General features: G+C 43.0%; 1 protein-coding gene across 1 annotated transcript in view; it reads left to right on the forward strand.

The window, feature by feature from the left end:
- LOC126249409 (uncharacterized) overlaps window positions 1-18,349 on the forward strand; it is a 405,665-nt gene that overhangs the window by 290,350 nt on the left and 96,966 nt on the right. The window contains exons 6-7 of the mRNA XM_049951063.1: window positions 3,046-3,186; window positions 8,671-8,810. Of these exons, the coding sequence (XP_049807020.1) occupies window positions 3,046-3,186; window positions 8,671-8,810 (281 nt within the window). The remainder of the gene's footprint in view (window positions 1-3,045; window positions 3,187-8,670; window positions 8,811-18,349) is intronic.

The following is an 18,349-nucleotide window of genomic DNA, read 5'->3' on the forward strand; positions in this document are numbered from 1 at the left end:
AGTCCAAAGAAATAACCACCAGAGTGCTAAATGTCACAGACAGGTAAAACAGAGCAAGAAGTTAGCAATATTTGTCAGTGAAGCACAGCACTGTCTGACATGATTATGCCCCACTGAACACCAAGTTATATTAGTCATATGAAGATGTTTTATCCTGTCTTTTGTTGTTTACGACTTTGTACACAACAGTAAGGAGAGGTGGGCTACAGAGTGGTGCAGCAACCATCACCGTAGAAAACCTGGACAGGAGCAGAAATGATTATCAAACAATTAACACAGCAAACATAAGATTTACTAGTATTTCTCAGAACTACGAGGACTCATTACAACTGATGTAACAAGAAATAGAGTGTAGCTATAATTACAAAGAGTCTCTCTGCACTAAAGCACGAACTATGGTGTTGGAGCTGTGACTCAGTGGTGTCTGCACAGCTTCACGTGAAGAAGTGGCTCCGAGCACGAATGGGGCTAAGTCATTTCTACCGGCCGTCCTATACTGCAGCGGCAGAGGGCACTCATGGTACCGAGCTGTTGGAGGCATGGCTCAGCAGGCATGCTCCGTTGGGTCTGCTGGATCCCACACGACCGCTATTGATGTGTAACAGAAACTTGTTATTTCATTACCAACTGTCATATGATGGTAGGTTGCTATCAGTACATGATACCACATCTTTTGGGGCTCTGTGATGTACCAGTGATGATTTTAGGCTGTTGATGTCACTGTCTGAAGGCAGAAATATAGCAGGTGTAACTAAGGCTTCAATAATTAGGTACAAATTGCTTGATCCTCCAACCATGTAGGGTATTTCTATTTCTGGTAGCAGGCTAATGGCCATCCACATGTGATGTGCTCACCATGACCCTTGGGCTTGATGCTGCTGAAAGTGGAACTGAGCTGTGAAAATAATATTGCTGCTGTTCTCTGTGTTCATGTGCTTATTTAGATAAAAAGTGTACCATGAAGGAATTATCCGAATTGGATGGAAATCAGTAGATATGATTTACATGTACAGACAGACAAATGATTACAATCTCAGAGAAATGGATGATTTATTCAAGAGAAAGAGCTTCGCAAATCAAGTAAGCAAATAACTTGCTGAACCACCTCTGGCCCTTTAGCAAGAAACTATTTGGCTTGGAACTGATTGATAGAGTTGTTGAATGCCCTCCTGAGGGATATCGTGCCATATTCCATCCAGTTAGCATGTTAGATTGTCAAAAGCCCAAGCTGGTTTGAGGGCCATGCCCACAATGCTACAAATGTTCTCAGTTGGAGAGAAATACGGAGACCTTGCTGGCAAAGGTTGGGTTCGGCAAGTATGAAGACAAGTAGTGGAAACTCTTGCCCATGTGGGTGGTGAGCTGATCTTGCTAAATTGTAAGCCCTAGATGGCTTGCCATGAAGGCCAACAAAACGAGGCATAGAATATCATCGATGTACTGCTGTGCTGTAGGGGTGCCGCAGATGACAACAAAAGGGTTCCTGCTATGGAAAGAAATGGCCACCCAGTCCACCACTCCTGGTTATCGAGCCATATGGTGGATGACAGGTTGGTATCCCACAGCTGTCAGAGACATCTCCAGACATATCTTCGCTGGTCATTGGGCTGAGTTCGAAGCAGAACTCATCACTGAATACAATTTTACTCCAGTCAATGAGATTTCAGGCCAAAGACATCCCTGGAGATGCTCTGGACAGTGGTGCTATACCAACATGACTGTTGCCCACCATACGGCCTGACAACCAGGAATGATGGTAATTGGTGCCCATTCTTTTCATAGCAGGACCCGTTTGGTTGTCGTCTGCGGCACCCTACAGCACATTGATGGTATTCTGTGCATCATTTTGTTGACCTTCATGGCACGCCATACTGAGCTTACACTTCAGCAAGATAGTGCCTGCCTGCACACTGGAAGAGTCTCTACTGCTTGTCTTCATGCTTGCCAAATCCTGCCTTGGCCAAGCAAGGTCACTGTATCTGTGCTCAAACGAGAATGTTTGGAGCATTATGGGTAGGGCCCTCCAACCATCTCAGGATTTTGACGATCTAACATACCAATTGGCACAGTATCCATCAGGAGGACATCTAATAACTCTATCAATCAAATCCAAGCTGAATAATGGCTCGCATAATGGCCAGTGGTGGACCAAGGTTGGTTAATTGGTTGGTCGATTGAAGTGGGGAGGGCACCAAACAGCGAAGTCATCGGGCCCATCAGTTAGGGAAGGATGAGGAAGGCAGTTGGCTGTGCCTTTTCCAAGGAACCGACCTGGAATTTGCCTGAAGCAATTTAAGGAAATCATGGAAAACTTGAATCAGGATGGCCTGATGTGGGTTTGAACCATCGTTCTCCCAAATGTGAGTCCAGTGTATTAACCACTGTACCACCTTACTCAGTATGGACCAAGGCATTATTGACTTGCTCAACTTGTGAAGCTCTTTCTCTTTAATAAATCATCTGTAATTTGTTTTTTAAAACCATTTGTTTGTCTGTACCTGTACATCGCATCTACCGATTTCAGTCCCATTCAGATAATTCCTTTGTAGTGCTTTGTTCTTTTTTGTCTTAGAGTGTTCATATGGCTGGCATAGTGAGAGACATTAGATAACTCCTTCTTCTGCCTGCCACCCCTCCCTCCCTGCCTTCTATATGCCCTCCTTCCCCTTTACACCCCTCCCCTGTGCATGCTTCTCCCCTTCTTCTTCTAACACCCCCTGCACCCCAGCTGCTGTGGCCTACCACATTTCTCCCCCACACCTGCTCTCTCCACTACCTTCTAGTGCACTTGCTTCCTCTTCCTCATTGTATGCATTGTCCCCCACCCCTGGCACCCTTTCTTCTCCTCACTTCATGGTCATACCAACTCCTCCCCCTGTAATTGCTATGTGTATTAATGACATGTAGTTTATCATTGATAATGGATAATTTTGTTATTTTCTGCTCTTCAGCCACTACTGCCACCTTTTTTTGAAGTAACTTATAGTCCAGTAAATGAGTGTGCATCTACAAAAATATCTAATCACACATCTTTTTGTTGTCTAGGTTTTGAAGCATTATGCAAGTGGAACTGTTAGGTATGGACCTCTGCACCAGATAAGTTTAGTTGGCACAGTTCATGAAGAAGTTGGTGGTTTCTTCCCAGACTTCTTGGCAAAGTTGGAAGAAAATCCATTTCTAAGAATGGTGAGTATACATTTGTTCTAGTCATATTTCAGATAAAACTTTCTTTGTTTCAGCATAATGTTATACTAAAAGTTATGCATCAGAGTCTGAATACAACATCAGTTACAGGAGAATAAGCTAATAATTTTAATTAATAATACCACACCATTAAATAATACTGTAAGGGTTGTAAGTTGTCTGTATTTAAAAATGGAGATTTTTTCCTCCATTATACAGTTCAACATTAGGTTACACTGCAGGCAGTTTTTGAGGAAAATATGAAACTTTTTAATAGAGAAGTCGAGATTTTACGCAATACTTTAGCAATATACTGGAACAGCACAAAGTGGGTATAGCGTGACACGATCAGAAAGAGTTGAACAAAGTTTGTTTGCAAAAGTGTATCATAAAACAAAGTAATTATATTATTACTACTTGGCACACAGTCAGCTGAAAGAACAGTAGTAGGCTTGACATTCTTTCACAAGACCATAAAGGAAGAAGCTCTGAATATATCGTAAAAACACAGATGGACTTCTCCTCGTGGACTTAATCTGTAAGTGCCATAGTACTTTCAGACACAGGGCTAGGTTATGTGTAAGTTGTGTCCTACAGAAAATATGGAAGAAGACTTAATATACACTCCTGGAAATGGAAAAAAGAACACATTGACACTGGTGTGTCAGACCCACCATACTTGCTCCGGACACTGCGAGAGGGCTGTACAAGCAATGATCACACGCACGGCACAGCGGACACACCAGGAACCGCGGTGTTGGCCGTCGAATGGCGCTAGCTGCGCAACATTTGTGCACCGCCGCCGTCAGTGTCAGCCAGTTTGCCGTGGCATACGGAGCTCCATCGCAGTCTTTAACACTGGTAGCATGTCGCGACAGGCGTGAATGGAGGGACGAATGGAGACGTGTCGTCTTCAGCGATGAGAGTCGCTTCTGCCTTGGTGCCAATGATGGTCGTATGCGTGTTTGGCGCCGTGCAGGTGAGCGCCACAATCAGGACTGCATACGACCGAGGCACACAGGGCCAACACCCGGCATCATGGTGTGGGGAGCGATCTCCTACACTGGCCGTACACCACTGGTGATCGTCGAGGGGAAACTGAATAGTGCACGGTACATCCAAACCGTCATCGAACCCATCGTTCTACCATTCCTAGACCGGCAAGGGAACTTGCTGTTCCAACAGGACAATGCACGTCCGCATGTATCCCGTGCCGCCCAACGTGCTCTAGAAGGTGTAAGTCAACTACCCTGGCCAGCACGATCTCCGGATCTGTCCCCCATTGAGCATGTTTGGGACTGGATGAAGAGTCGTCTCACGCGGTCTGCACGTCCAGCACGAACGCTGGTCCAACTGAGGCGCCAGGTGGAAATGGCATGGCAAGCCGTTCCACAGGACTACATCCAGCATCTCTACGATCGTCTCCATGGGAGAATAGCAGCCTGCATTGCTGCGAAAGGTGGATATACACTGTACTAGTGCCGACATTGTGCATGCTCTGTTGCCTGTGCCTATGTTCCTGTGGTTCTGTCAGTGTGATCATGTGATGTATCTGACCCCAGGAATGTGTCAATAAAGTTTCCCCTTCCTGGGACAATGAATTCACGGTGTTCTTATTTCAATTTCCAGGAGTGTATGTATGTGATGCCAGCAATCAGTTACTGTCGGTGGTGTTCTGATGATCCAAAACATATTGAACACTGTCCATGACAAGATTGACTGCCACCAGGAAGGATTGTAGGCATATAATGTGGTAACAAAAGTATATAAGCAGGGCAGAGATGAACAGGATCTCATTCTAATGACAATATGTGTGGCAGTTGGGAAATCTGCTAATGTGAGTGTCTTTGGGTAAGGGCAGATTGTTATGTCCATGCTCCTGGGAATGAGCAAGTCAGAAATGGTAAAGCTGGTTAGCTGTTCATGTGCTACTCTTGCCATCATCTGTGGAAAGCCACCCTGTACTAGAGGCTAGGTGGCAATCTGTGGCACGTATGATGACAGAGTACAATGCTGGTGCAGTCACAAGTGTTTCAGAGCACACAATCCATTGCACATTGTTGAACACAGGGCTCCACAGTAGATGATCCCTGCAAGTGGCCATGTTGATCCAGAGACGTAATCATATATGATAGCACCTTGCATGGGGTCATCAATGTTGGACGATGGATCAATGGAAACACGTCACCTGGTCAGATGAATCATATTTCTTGCTGCACCAGGTAAAAGCTCATTTCTGGGTATACTGTCATCCAGGTGAAAGCTTGCTTGGAACATGCTCCTCACCATTATCACAGGCCACTGTGGGCAGTAGTATACTATGGGGAACAGTGACCTAGACTTCTGTGGAATTGGTGATAGTAATCGAAGACACCATGGCAGCAGTGAACTACATGAATATTATTGTGGACTGCATGTAATCCTTTTAGCTTAGTGATGTGTGATGATGTCTTCCCTGACTTTGCTACCATCTCCCAGCATGATAACTGACTGTCACAAGGCCAGAATCCGACTAAACTTGTTTGAGGAGCATGATAGTGAGTTTGCATTAATATTTGGTCACCAAATTTGCCTTATCTGAACCCAGTGGAACATATCTGGGATGTCATCAGACTCCGGTTCCTGATCTGTAAACTGCAGGCTCATAATTTATGACATCTGGAGCCACATACCTCTGGTAACCTACTAAGGAGTTATTGTATCAGTGCCATGCAGACTCTCTGCTATATTGCATTCCAAAGGTGCAGCAAAACACTATTCGGTGGGTTTTCATAATGTTTTGCTTCACCAGTGTATATACACTGCTTGCGATTAAAATTTGACACCATGAAGGTGACACAGAAAATGTCAAAGTGGAATGAAGTGAACTATGTGCTTGGATGTGCAAATGATTAGCATTTCATTGCAGCCATCAAAGTATGCAGGAGTGACACCATCTACATTCCATGTATAAGGAAAGATTGCACAGTGTGTTTATCATTCAGAAATTGCAATTGAATGTTAGTTGTTTGTGAAATGATCATGTTTTGCCTCATGCAAGAAGGAGAAATGTCTGTGAGCATGTGTCGGTCTTTGTCAGCAGCAGAATTGTGGACTTTTGAGACTGCAGTTTATTGTTCTACAATATTGCTGCTTATGTTGCTCATCCCACATCTATCATGCAAATGTAGAATCAGTGGATTCAATAGGGCCATACTTATAGAAAAGAGAGAGTTGTATACCAAATCCAGAACTTCACATTTCAGGGACCTTCAATGAACATTTAAAAGTGTTACTGAGCAAGTATGTCATAAGTCAGCTCATAGTGAGGCAACAAATACCCTCAAGCAACAAGTTGCCAGTCAGCATTTTCTTTGATGTGACTAGTACATTGATTGTATTGCTCACAATCTGCTATTAGAGAAAGCCTGGCATTGTGGTCTCTGTAGCTCATTAGGTAAAATGGTGAAATCATCTCGCATCAGTAATAGAATGAAGTAATTCTGGAGACAGTATACTGCAAATCTAGAATATTTCTTGCATTGAATTGGGGAGATAACCAAATTGCATCTCAGCATTCTGTCCTAGATACTGTATTGTTTTTCATTTATACTATTACGATGGTGAATATAAAATTGCGCTGTTTGCAGATGACTTCAGTATGGAGACTCAAAATTTGTAAACTACAACACTAATTATAACCTTTCCAATGTCCTTAACTGATTAACTGCCAACTTCCTTTTCATCTACCTAAGCAAGACCCAACTCATTCACTTGTGCTCTAGCCCTAAAAATCCTTAAGAATTGATGGTAACATACAGTAAAAATCAGCAGTTGCACAGACTAAGTGCTTGATACTGCAAACTAAATTGGCAGTAGCAGGAACCTCATGTACCTAAGACTATGTACTGATTGACTATAACTACTTTTGTATTGTGAATACTTTCTTACATAGTTGCATAGAAGACCATAGAGTCAGTCCATTCATGTGTTATGTATTGTGGAATTATTTTTTGTGGAAACTCATCTCTTCCTCAAATTATTGTTTGCCAGAAAAAAGTGATTAGAGTTATGGAACAAGTAAAAAACCCTTCTACTGCGTATTGTTGAGGCTACTTGCCACTAAATACTCTTTTATGTGCTTTGTTTTAAATACCCTTAAGCTCTGTGAAAGCAATGCAAACATCTATAGACATGGCATGTACCTTGAATTAAGAAATCCATTAGGTATGCTGGTGCTGAAACGGATTGTTCTTTCTACCCTATTGATGAGTTGTAAAATGTAAACTCTCCAGATGAATAAATATCAAAAGCGTTTTCATGGTTTTTCAAGTGCTAAAAGAAGTGTCATTTATGTAAGTTTATTATCATGTAGTTATTGTGCAGTCTGTGTTTTTAAATGTAGCAAAATTTTAAGGTTGGTTGAACACTTTGGTGCTTTACTGTGCATGGTACTGTTGGAAGGAAGGGAAGATGATTAGAGTTTCTCATCCCATTGATTGCAAGGTTATTACAGATGGAGCACAAGCTTGGGTTGCAGAAGGATTGGGAAGCAGATTGGTTGTGCCCTTTCTCTGATTAGCTGATCAAGGATTTGATCTGCTGCTGCTCTCCTGAATATGAGTTCAGTGTCTTACCTCAGCCCCAACTTGTTCAGTCAGGTCATGTTCGAGGTGGTATATGCCCTTGCTGTCTGCCCACTTTTGAACTGACTTACCTATCCAGTTATAGAGGAATCTATATTTTAACTTCACCTCTGGTAGCATTGTACTACTTAGCATTTTGCACGTTGCAAATCATTGCTAGAGATGAGAGAAGTGCTTAATGATGAACCAAGAATTGAATCCCCAGCTTTTGCGACTGTGGTCTGACACTTGCCCACTTAGCCTCTTGTATAACACAGTAGTATATTCAGTGGTAGTCTGGACAGGTATTTTATTAATTTGTGTTGTGAAATTAAATATCCCCTCGTCGGAGGTTCGAGTCCTCCCTTGGGTGTGGGTGTGTGTGTGTGTGTTGCCCAAAGCATAAGTTAATTTAGGTTAGCTTAAGTAGTGTGTAGGCTTAAGGACCAATGACCTCATCAGTTTGGTCCCATAAGACCTTACCGCAAATTTTTCCAAATTCAATATTTGGAACAATAAAGTTGACACATTCCACATGAATGATAAGATTGTCATTGAATGCATATCAAGAGCATTATAAGTGCCATACAGTCAACCATAATGTTTGTATTGTTGTTTGTGTGAGGATAAAATTGCTAATTAGTAGAGTATTTTTGAAAGACAGTTACTGGAATTGTGTTTCTTTGCCATTTGTCTCAAATCCATTTGTCATGTTAGACTCATTATTAATTGTGCTGCATTGATAGTTAAACTAAAATTTTTGTTTGATAATTAGATTTACTCTGTCATGTTTTTTATGGATTGTGAATGTTTATGAACCACTGTCTTGAATGACGGGTATCTGGTTACTTTCTCTTGACATAAATCATTTTCATTTTCACAGACAATGCCATGGGGTCCATTGTCCGTTGTTAAAATGGAATCACCTCAAGAATCAAATGATGGTCCAATTCTTTGGATTAGACCTGGAGAACAACTGGTACCAACTGCTGAAATTGGGAAGTCACCAGCAAAGAGGAGAAGGTTGGTACAATATATATTTTTGCACCAACTTAAAAACTAAACATAAGTTTCTTGTTGTGATTTTTATGATGTCAAATACTGTTATTAAATTGCTTTAAATTTTGGTTTATTGTTTCATCATATTGTGTGATGGCACAGCAGCAATATTGCTTAGGGAACAGGAAAATTACTGGTTAATGTGTGTCATATGTATTACAGAACCTGAAGAATATTTGAAGGGCCAACTTTATAATGATTGTCACCTGCATTATTTTTTTCTGGATAAAGTTTCACTTCTACTTCTACATCTACATTTATACTCCGCAAGCCACCCAACGGTGTGTGGCGGAGGGCACTTTACGTGCCACTGTCATTACCTCCCTTTCCTGTTCCAGTCGCATATGGTTCGCGGGAAGAACGATTGTCTGAAAGCCCCCGTGCGCGCTCTAATCTCTCTAATTTTACATTCGTGATCTCCTCGGGAGGTATAAGTAGGGGGAAGCAATATATTCAATACCTCATCCAGAAACGCACCCTCTCGAAACCTGGCGAGCAAGCTACACCGCAATGCAGAGTGCCTCTCTTGCAGAGTCTGCCACTTGAGTTTATTAAACATCTCCGTAACGCTATCACGGTTACCAAATAACCCTGTGACGAAACGCGCCGCTCTTCTTTGGATCTTCTCTATCTCCTCCGTCAACCCGATCTGTTACGGATCCCACACTGATGAGCAATACTCAAGTATAGATCGAACGAGTGTTTTGTAAGCCACCTCCTTTGTTGATGGACTACATTTTCTAAGCACTCGCCCAATGAATCTCAACCTGGTACCCGCCTTACCAACAATTAATTTTATATGATCATTCCACTTCAAATCGTTCCGTACGCATACTCCCAGATATTTTACAGAAGTAACTGCTACCAGTGTTTGTTCCGCTATCATATAATCGTACAATAAAGGATCCTTCTTTCTATGTATTTGCAATACATTACATTTGTCTATGTTAAGGGACAGTTGCCACTCCCTGCACCAAGTGCCTATCTGCTGCAGATCTTCCTGCATTTCGCTACAATTTTCTAATGCTGCAACTTCTCTGTATACTACGGCATCATCCACGAAAAGCCGCATGGAACTTCCGACACTATCTATTAGGTCATTTATATATATTGTGAAAAGCAGTGGTCCCATAACACTCCCCTGTGACACGCCAGAGGTTACTTTAACGTCTGTAGACGTCTCTCCATTGATAACAACATGCTGTGTTCTGTTTGCTAAAAACTCTTCAATCCAGCCACACAGCTGGTCTGATATTCCGTAGGCTCTTACTTCGTTTATCAGGCGACAGTGCGGAACTGTATCGAACGCCTTCCGGAAGTCAAGAAAAATAGCATCTACCTGGGAGCCTGTATCTACTATTTTCTGGGTCTCATGAACAAATAAAGCGAGTTGGGTCTCACACGATCGCTGTTTCCGGAATCCATGTTGATTCCTACATAGTAGATTCTGGGTTTCCAAAAACGACATGATACTCGAGCAGAAAACATGTTCTAAAATTCTACAACAGATCGATGTCAGAGATATAGGTCTATAGTTTTGCACATCTGCTCGACGACCCTTCTTGCAGACTGGGACTACCTGTGCTCTTTTCCAATCATTTGGAACCTTCCGTTCCTCTAGAGACTTGCAGTACACGGCTGTTAGAAGGGGGGCAAGTTCTTTCTCGTACTCTGTGTAGAATCGAATTGGTATCCCATCAGGTCCAGCGGGCTTTCCTCTGTTGAGTGATTCCAGTTGCTTTTCTATTCCTTGGACACTTATTTCGATGTCAGCCATTTTTTCGTTTGTGCGAGGATTTAGAGAAGGAACTGCAGTGTGGTCTTCCTCTGTGAAACAGCTTTGGAAAAAGGTGTTTAGTATTTCAGCTTTACGCGTGTCATCCTCTGTTTCAATGCCATCATCATCCCGGAGTGTCTCGATATGCTGTTTCGAGCCACTTACTGATTTAATGTAAGACCAGAACTTCCTAGGATTTTCTGTCAAGTCGGTACATAGAATTTTACTTTCGAATTCACTGAACGCTTCACGCATAGCCCTCCTTATGCTAACTTTGACATCGTTTAGCTTCTGTTTGTCTGAGAGGTTTTGGCTGCGTTTAAACTTGGGGAGAAGCTCTCTTTGCTTTCACAGTAGTTTCCTAACTTTGTTGTTGAACCAAGGTGGGTTTTTTCCCGTCCCTCACAGTTTTACTCGGCACATACGTGTCTAAAACGCATTTTACGATTGCCTTGAGCTTTTCCCATAAACACTCAGCATTGTCAGTGTCGGAACAGAAATTTTCGTTTTGATCTGTTAGGTAGTCTGAAATCTGCCTTCTATTACTCTTGCTAAACAGATAAACCTTCCTCCCTTTTTTTATATTCCTATTAACTTCCATATTCAGGGATGCTGCAATGGCCTTATGATCACTGATTCCCTGTTCTGCACATACAGAGTCGAAAAGTTCGGGTCTGTTTGTTATCAGTAGGTCCAAGACGTTATCTCGACGAGTCGGTTCTCTGTTTAATTGCTCGAGGTAATTTTCGGATAGTCATTGAAGTTTCATTGAATGTATGACTTTTTACGTAGCTGATTGTCTTAAAGTTTGTCTCATTGTCGTCTTGTCAGGAGTATGTCTATGTCCTTAGGTCTTTATTTTGTGAAGAATATGTACCGAGTCTAGTGTTGTGAATGTTCGAATGAATCACTAACTATTAGGGGCAGTCAACTGAAAATGAGATGGATAGAAAAAAGTAAGTAAACTGTTTAATATTTCAAAAATAATTACCATAACCGATAACACATTTATCCCACTGTGAGCCTAGACACTCAGTGCCTTCATCGAAAAATATTTGCAGTTGCTTGTTGGAGCATTATTGTACTCAGGTGTGTACCTCGTCATCTGAGGCATGAATGTCTTTCTTCAGGACTCCAAAAATATGAAAATGCATGGGGAAAGATTGGGACTATAGAGGATGTGTAAGGGTTTCCCAGAAAACCTTCTGCAGGAGTACTCGAAACGACCTCAGCAACATGTAGGTGGGTCCACAAGTTTTTCTGGGAAGTCCTTACACATTCTCCATTCAGTCCCTATCGCTCCCCATACTATTTCCATATTTTTGGAGCCATGAAGAAAGGACAAAGAGGTGCATGCCTGGGTATAGTCATAATTCTGTAGGCAACCACAAACATTTTGCCATTGAGGCATTGACCATCTTATCACACAGTGGGATAAATGCAATGATGCAGGCAGCCTGAATGAATTGGTGAATGACAACAGGAGTTGCCTCCGATTGTTGTATTAAGGATCATCTGAATTTGAAAACCTACCAGTCATCTGTCACATTGCTCTCTATGGCACCGAGTGTTGTCCACCTACAAAAGAGGCAAAATGATTACTAAGGACTATTGATACTAAGATGCTTAGATGGACGGGTGGCATATACTATCAAGAAACATTTTGGGGTCACAAAGAATCAGAAGAAAATGTGAGAAAGTCATCTGCGTTGGTTTGGACATGCGCTGGATGCAGCGCACAATACTATTGCAAAGGCAGCATACTCACTGGAAGTCATGGGAAAAAGACCCAAAGGACGACCAAGACAGAGATGGGCCAACACTTTACACAACGACCTGAGGGCTGTGAATTTTCATCCAGACATGACCCACTATCAAACAAAATGAAAACAGCAAATCGACTCAGTAGGTGCTGCCACAAGGCAAGACAAATGCCAAAGAAAAAGAAGAAGTGACACGTGACAAAATTTTAAATTAAAATTTTTGCATTGGCTGAATGGTAAAATTTTCAGTCTAAGTTTACATGACAAGCAACTTCTGGTCACCAAGACCAACTACATCCTCACCCACAGTTACTTTTCAACTGTACCCTCACCCACAATTACTTTTTCTTTGACAGCATCACCACTAAACAAATCCGTGGCACAGCAGTGGGCATGTGGATGGCACCACCATATGCCATATAATTCATGAGCCATCTAGAGAAATCCTTCCTAAGCACCCAGAATCCCAGACCCCTTACCTGGTTCAGATTCATTGATGACATCTTGATCTGGAGTGAGGGTAAGGACATTCTATCCACATTTCTCCAGAGCATCAGTGCCTTCTCCCCCATTTGTTTAACCTGATCCTCCTCAAGCCACCTTCCTTGATGCTGACCTCCACCTCAAGGATGGCCTCCATCCACATCAAAACTGCCAGCAGTCAGCAGTACCTCCGCTGCGACCCATTCCATATAAAGAAGTCCATTCCTTACAGCCTAGCCACCCATGAGTGTCGGGGGGTACCGAGCGAGGTGGCACATTGGTTAGACACTGGACTCGCATTCGGAAGGACGACGGTTCAATCCCGTCTCCGGCCATCCTGATTTAGGTTTTCCGTGATTTCCCTAAATCGTTTCAGGCAAATGCCGGGATGGTTCCTTTGAAAGGGCACGGCCGATTTCCTTCCCAATCCTTCCCTAACCCGAGCTTGCGCTCCGTCTCTAATGACCTCATTGTCGACGGGACGTTAAACACTAACCACCACCCCGCCACCCATGAGTGTCGCATCTGTGCTTACAAGCAGTCTCTCTCCAAATATACCAAGGGTGTCCGTGAGTCCTGTATGGGCCAAAATTACCTTCCCTACCTTTTGCAGAAACAGATTTCCCATACTTTGTCTCTCTAGCAGCCCACCATCTCCCACATACCAATTTTCCAGCCACAAAAGAGCACTCCTCTCGGGACTCAGTACCACCCAGGAATGGAGCAGCTGAATCCCATTCCCCAACATGTTTTTGTGCCTAAGTGTGGAGAGGAGAAACCTGCTCTGTACAAACTACCTCTCATGCTGTGAAATGAGGAATGTCCTACCCACTATCCTTCCCACCCCTCGCACAGTGGTATTCCACCACCCACCGAACCTATGCAGTATTCTTGTCTATCCCTACTCCATCCCTGTTCCCAACCTCTTACCTCATGGTTTGTATCTGTGGAATGACAGACCTGTCCCGTACACCCATCATCACTATCTACTGCAGTCCTGTCACAGGCATCTCTTATCCCAGGGCTACCTGTGAAAGCAGTAATGTGATCCACAAACTAAGCTGCAAACTCTGTGTTGCTTTGTGCATGAGCATGACTGCCAACAAGCTGTCTGACGATATGAATGGCTGACAAAACCGTCGCCAAGAGACAGCTGGACCACCTAGTTGCGAAACATGCTGCCCAGCAGTATGTGCACCACTTCAGTGACTGCTTCACAGCCCTTGCCATCTGGATCCTTCCTAGCAACATCAGCTTTTCTGAATAGTGCAGTTGGCAACTCTGTCTCTATATATATTATATCCTATGTTCCTGTAACCTCCCCCCTCCTGGCCTCAATCTTTGCTAACCGCTGTCCTTAACCTACCTATCCTTTTCCCTGCTCCCACACCAGTGCTACACAGCCTTCTGTTCTACCAATACACTCACTAGTCTTTTTGCCCCCTCATCTAAATCTCGACTTTTCCACTCCCCTCTCCCTCCCCCTGCCCCCCTCAAACCTTGCAACTTCTCCTAGCAGCCTTAATGTGTCCCCACCATGTGTCTGCATGCTCCCTCAAGCAGCAGTACACCATACTCCACCCCTACTCTGCTATCTCTCCGCCTCCCCACCCCATCCTCCTCCTTTACTCCTTACTCCCACCACCAACAGACTGCTTTTCCCATCACGTGCAGCTGCTGTGCACGTCTAATCTCAGCAGCCAGAGGCAGTGGTCATGGGTGTGTGAGTTATATTTGTGTGAATGTGCATGTCTTTCCTACACTACTCATCATCATCATTTAAGACTGATTATGCCTTTCAGCGTTCAGTCTGGAGTATAGCCCCCTTATAAAATTCCTCCATGATCCCCTATTCAGTGCTAACATTGGTGCCTCTTCTGGTGTTAAACCTATTACTTCAAAATCATTCTTAACTGAATCCAGGTACCTTCTCCTTGGTCTGCCCGAACTACTCCTACCCTCTACTGCTGAACCCATGAGTCTCTTGGGTAACCTTGCTTCTCCCATGCTTGTAACATGACCCCACCATCTAAGCCTGTTCGCCCTGACTGCTACATCTGTAGAGTTCATTCCCAGTTTTTCTTTGATTTCCTCATTGTGGACACCCTCCTGCCATTGTTCCCATCTACTAGTACCTGCAATCATCCTAGCTACTTTCATATCCGTAACCTCAACCTTGTTGATACGGTAACCTGAATCCACCCAGCTTTCGCTCCCATACAACAAAGTTGGTCGAAAGATTGAACGGTGCACAAATAACTTAGTCTCGGTACTGACTTCCTTCTTGCGGAAGAGAGTAGATCGTAGCTGAGCGCTCACTGCATTAGCTTTGCTACACCTCACTTCCAGTTCTTTCACTATGTTGCCATCCTGTGAGAATATGCATCCTAAGTACTTGAAACCGTCCACCTGTTCTAACTTTGTTCCTCTTTCCCACTGACATTACTTTCGTTTTGGAGATGCTAATCTTCATACCATAGTCCTTACATTTCTGATCTAGCTCTGAAATATTACTTTGCAAACTTTCAATCGAATTTGCCATCACAACTAAGTCATCCGCATATGCAAGACTGCTTATTTTGTGTTCACATATCTTAATCTCACCCAGCCAGTCTATTGTTTTCAACATATGATCCATAAATAATATGAACAACAGTGGAGCAGTGTGCGATTTGCAGGGGGGGATGGGGGGGATTTCCCCCCCTCTGCATCAGACCATCTCCTCCTCTGGTTTTAGTTTATGCGTCCCAACCTGGGATGTTTATTTCCCATGCACTGGAGTAAAACTTTACATATAATTTAAATTTGTGGAGCCGAACACTGAAAGTTTTTAATAAGTCTTACTATTAATATGTTTCAGTTTTCTATCATCAGAATAAGTACAGCTTTTCACAATTGTGCCTCTACTTTTTGAATTCCCCTCGTATACCTGTACGTGGAGGATTTTGTAAATAAGCTTTACCTATAATGTACTTTTAAAGATATAACAAGGGATGGCTTTTCTGATAGTGCATACGTGTGAATAGTGAGTTTCGGCATTAACATCTATTTATAAATAGCTGTGTAACCATGCGTAATGCCACGGTCCAAGCTAGTAAAATATATAGTTCTGATAACCCCCGAAGACATCTCCCCCCCCCCCCCCCTGGTAAAAGCACAAATCGCACCCTGCAGTGGAGACAGGTTGCAGCCTTGTCTTACCCCAGAAACTACTCTGAACCATGAACGTTCAACTCTAACTGCTGCCTGACTATCCATGTAAAGACCTTTAATTGCTTGCAAAAGTTTGCCTCCTATTCCATAATCTTGTAGAACAGACAATAACTTCCTCCTAGGAACCCGGTCATATGCCTTTTCTAGATCTATAAAGTATAGATACAATTCCCTGTTCCACTCATAACACTTCTCCATTATTTGCCATAAGCTAAAGATCTGGTTCTGACAACCTCTAAGAGGCCTAAACCCACACTGATTTTCATCCAATTGGTCCTCAACTAATACTCGCACTTTCCTTTCAACAATACCTGAGAAGATTTGACCCACAACGCTGATTAAAGAGATACCTCTGTAGTTGTTACAATCTTTTCTGTTTCCATGTTTAAAGATTGGTGTGACTACTGCTTTTGTCCAGTCTGATGGAACCTGCCCCGACTCCCAGCTCATTTCAGTTATCCTGTGTAGCCATTTAAGACCTGACATTCCACTGTATTTGATGAGTTCCGACTTACTTTCATCCACCCCAGCTGCTTTATTGCACTAATCTATTGACCATTTTCTCCACTTCCTCAAGTGTGATCCTATTTCCATCATCATTCCTATCCCATTCTACCTCGAAATCTGAAACATTACTGATCGTATTTTCACCTACATTGAGCAACTCTTCAAAATATTCCCTCCATCTGCCCAAGGCATCCACAGGATTCGCCAGCAGTTTTCCTGACCTGTCCAAAATACTTGTAATTTCCTTCTTACCTCCCTTTCGAAGATTGCTAATTACACTCCAGAATGGTTTTCCAGCAGCTTGACCCAAGGTCTCCAACCTGTTTCCAAAGTCTTCCCAAGATTTCTTCTTGGATGCTGCAATTATCTGTTTGGCTTTGTTTCTTTCTTCAACATAACTTTCTCTGTCTACCTGAGTTCTAGTATGTAGCCGTTTTTGATACGCCTTCTTTTTCCTTTTACAGGCTGACTTGACTGTGTCATTCCACCAAGCTGTTTGCTTCATCCTACTTTTACACACTACTGTTCCAAGACATTCTTTAGCCACTTCTAGTACTGTGTCCCTGTACCTTGTCCATTCCTTTTCCAATGACTGTAATTGACTACATTCAACTAACTGGTACCTTTCTGAGATCGCTGTTATGTACTTGTGCCTGATTTCCTTATCCTGAAGTTTCTCCACTCTTATCCTCCTACATATGGACCTGACCTCCTGCGCTTTCGGCCTCAGAATCCCAATTTCACTGCAGATTAAATAATGATCAGCGTCATCAAAGAATCCCCTGAATACACGTGTGTCCCTAACAGCCTTCTTGAATTCCTGATCTGTTATTATATAGTCAATGACAGATCTGGTTCCCCTGCCTTCCCAAGTATACCGGTGAATGTTCTTATGTTTAAAAAAGGAGTTTGTGATTACTAAGCCCGTACTGGCACAGAAATCCAAGAGTTGATTCCCATTCCTGTTGGCCTCCATATCCTCTCCAAATTTACCCATAACCTTTTCATGCCCTTCTGTTCGATTTCCAATCCTGGTGTTAAAATCACCCATGAGCAGAACACTGTCCTTGTCCTTTACTCTAACAACTACATCACTGAGTGCCTCATAAAAACTATCCATCTTATCTTCATCTGTCCCTTCACAATGCGAATATACTGACACAATCCTAATTTTCTTGCTAGACACTGTCAAATCTATCCACATCAGTCGTTCGTTTACATACCTTATTGCAACTATTCTGGGTTTCATTTCTTTGCTGATGTAAAGCCCTACACCCCATTGTGCTATTCCTGCTTTGACTCCTGACAGGTAGATCTTGTATTCTCCCACTTCCTCTTCTTTCTCACCCCTTACCCGAATGTCACTAACAGCTAAAACGTCCAGCCCCATCTTACTTGCAGCCTCTGCCAGCTCTACCTTCTTCCCAGAGTAGCCCCCATTGATATTAATAGCTCCCCATCTCATTACCATTTGTTTGCCAAGTCGTATCTTAGGAGTTCCTGGTTTGTCAGTTAGAGGTGGGACTCCGTCACCTCTAAAGGTCCGAGGCATTTTGCTCTGATTGTTGCCAGCATCATATTTAAAGTACCAGCGAAGCCGGTTGCTAGCCTTACTTGCCCCGAGTCCCATTGGGTTTTACCCCTAACGGCTGAGGGACTAACCAGTGGATTTGGTATTTTTTGCCGTATGAGCACAAAGGTGACCACGACTCAGAATATGTGCGAGATGCCCAGCCTTATTCCAAAGTAACTGGTATCCC

The sequence above is a fragment of the Schistocerca nitens genome, chromosome 3 (genome assembly GCF_023898315.1).
Source record: "Schistocerca nitens isolate TAMUIC-IGC-003100 chromosome 3, iqSchNite1.1, whole genome shotgun sequence".
In the NCBI taxonomy this organism is placed as follows: Eukaryota; Metazoa; Arthropoda; class Insecta; order Orthoptera; family Acrididae; genus Schistocerca; species Schistocerca nitens.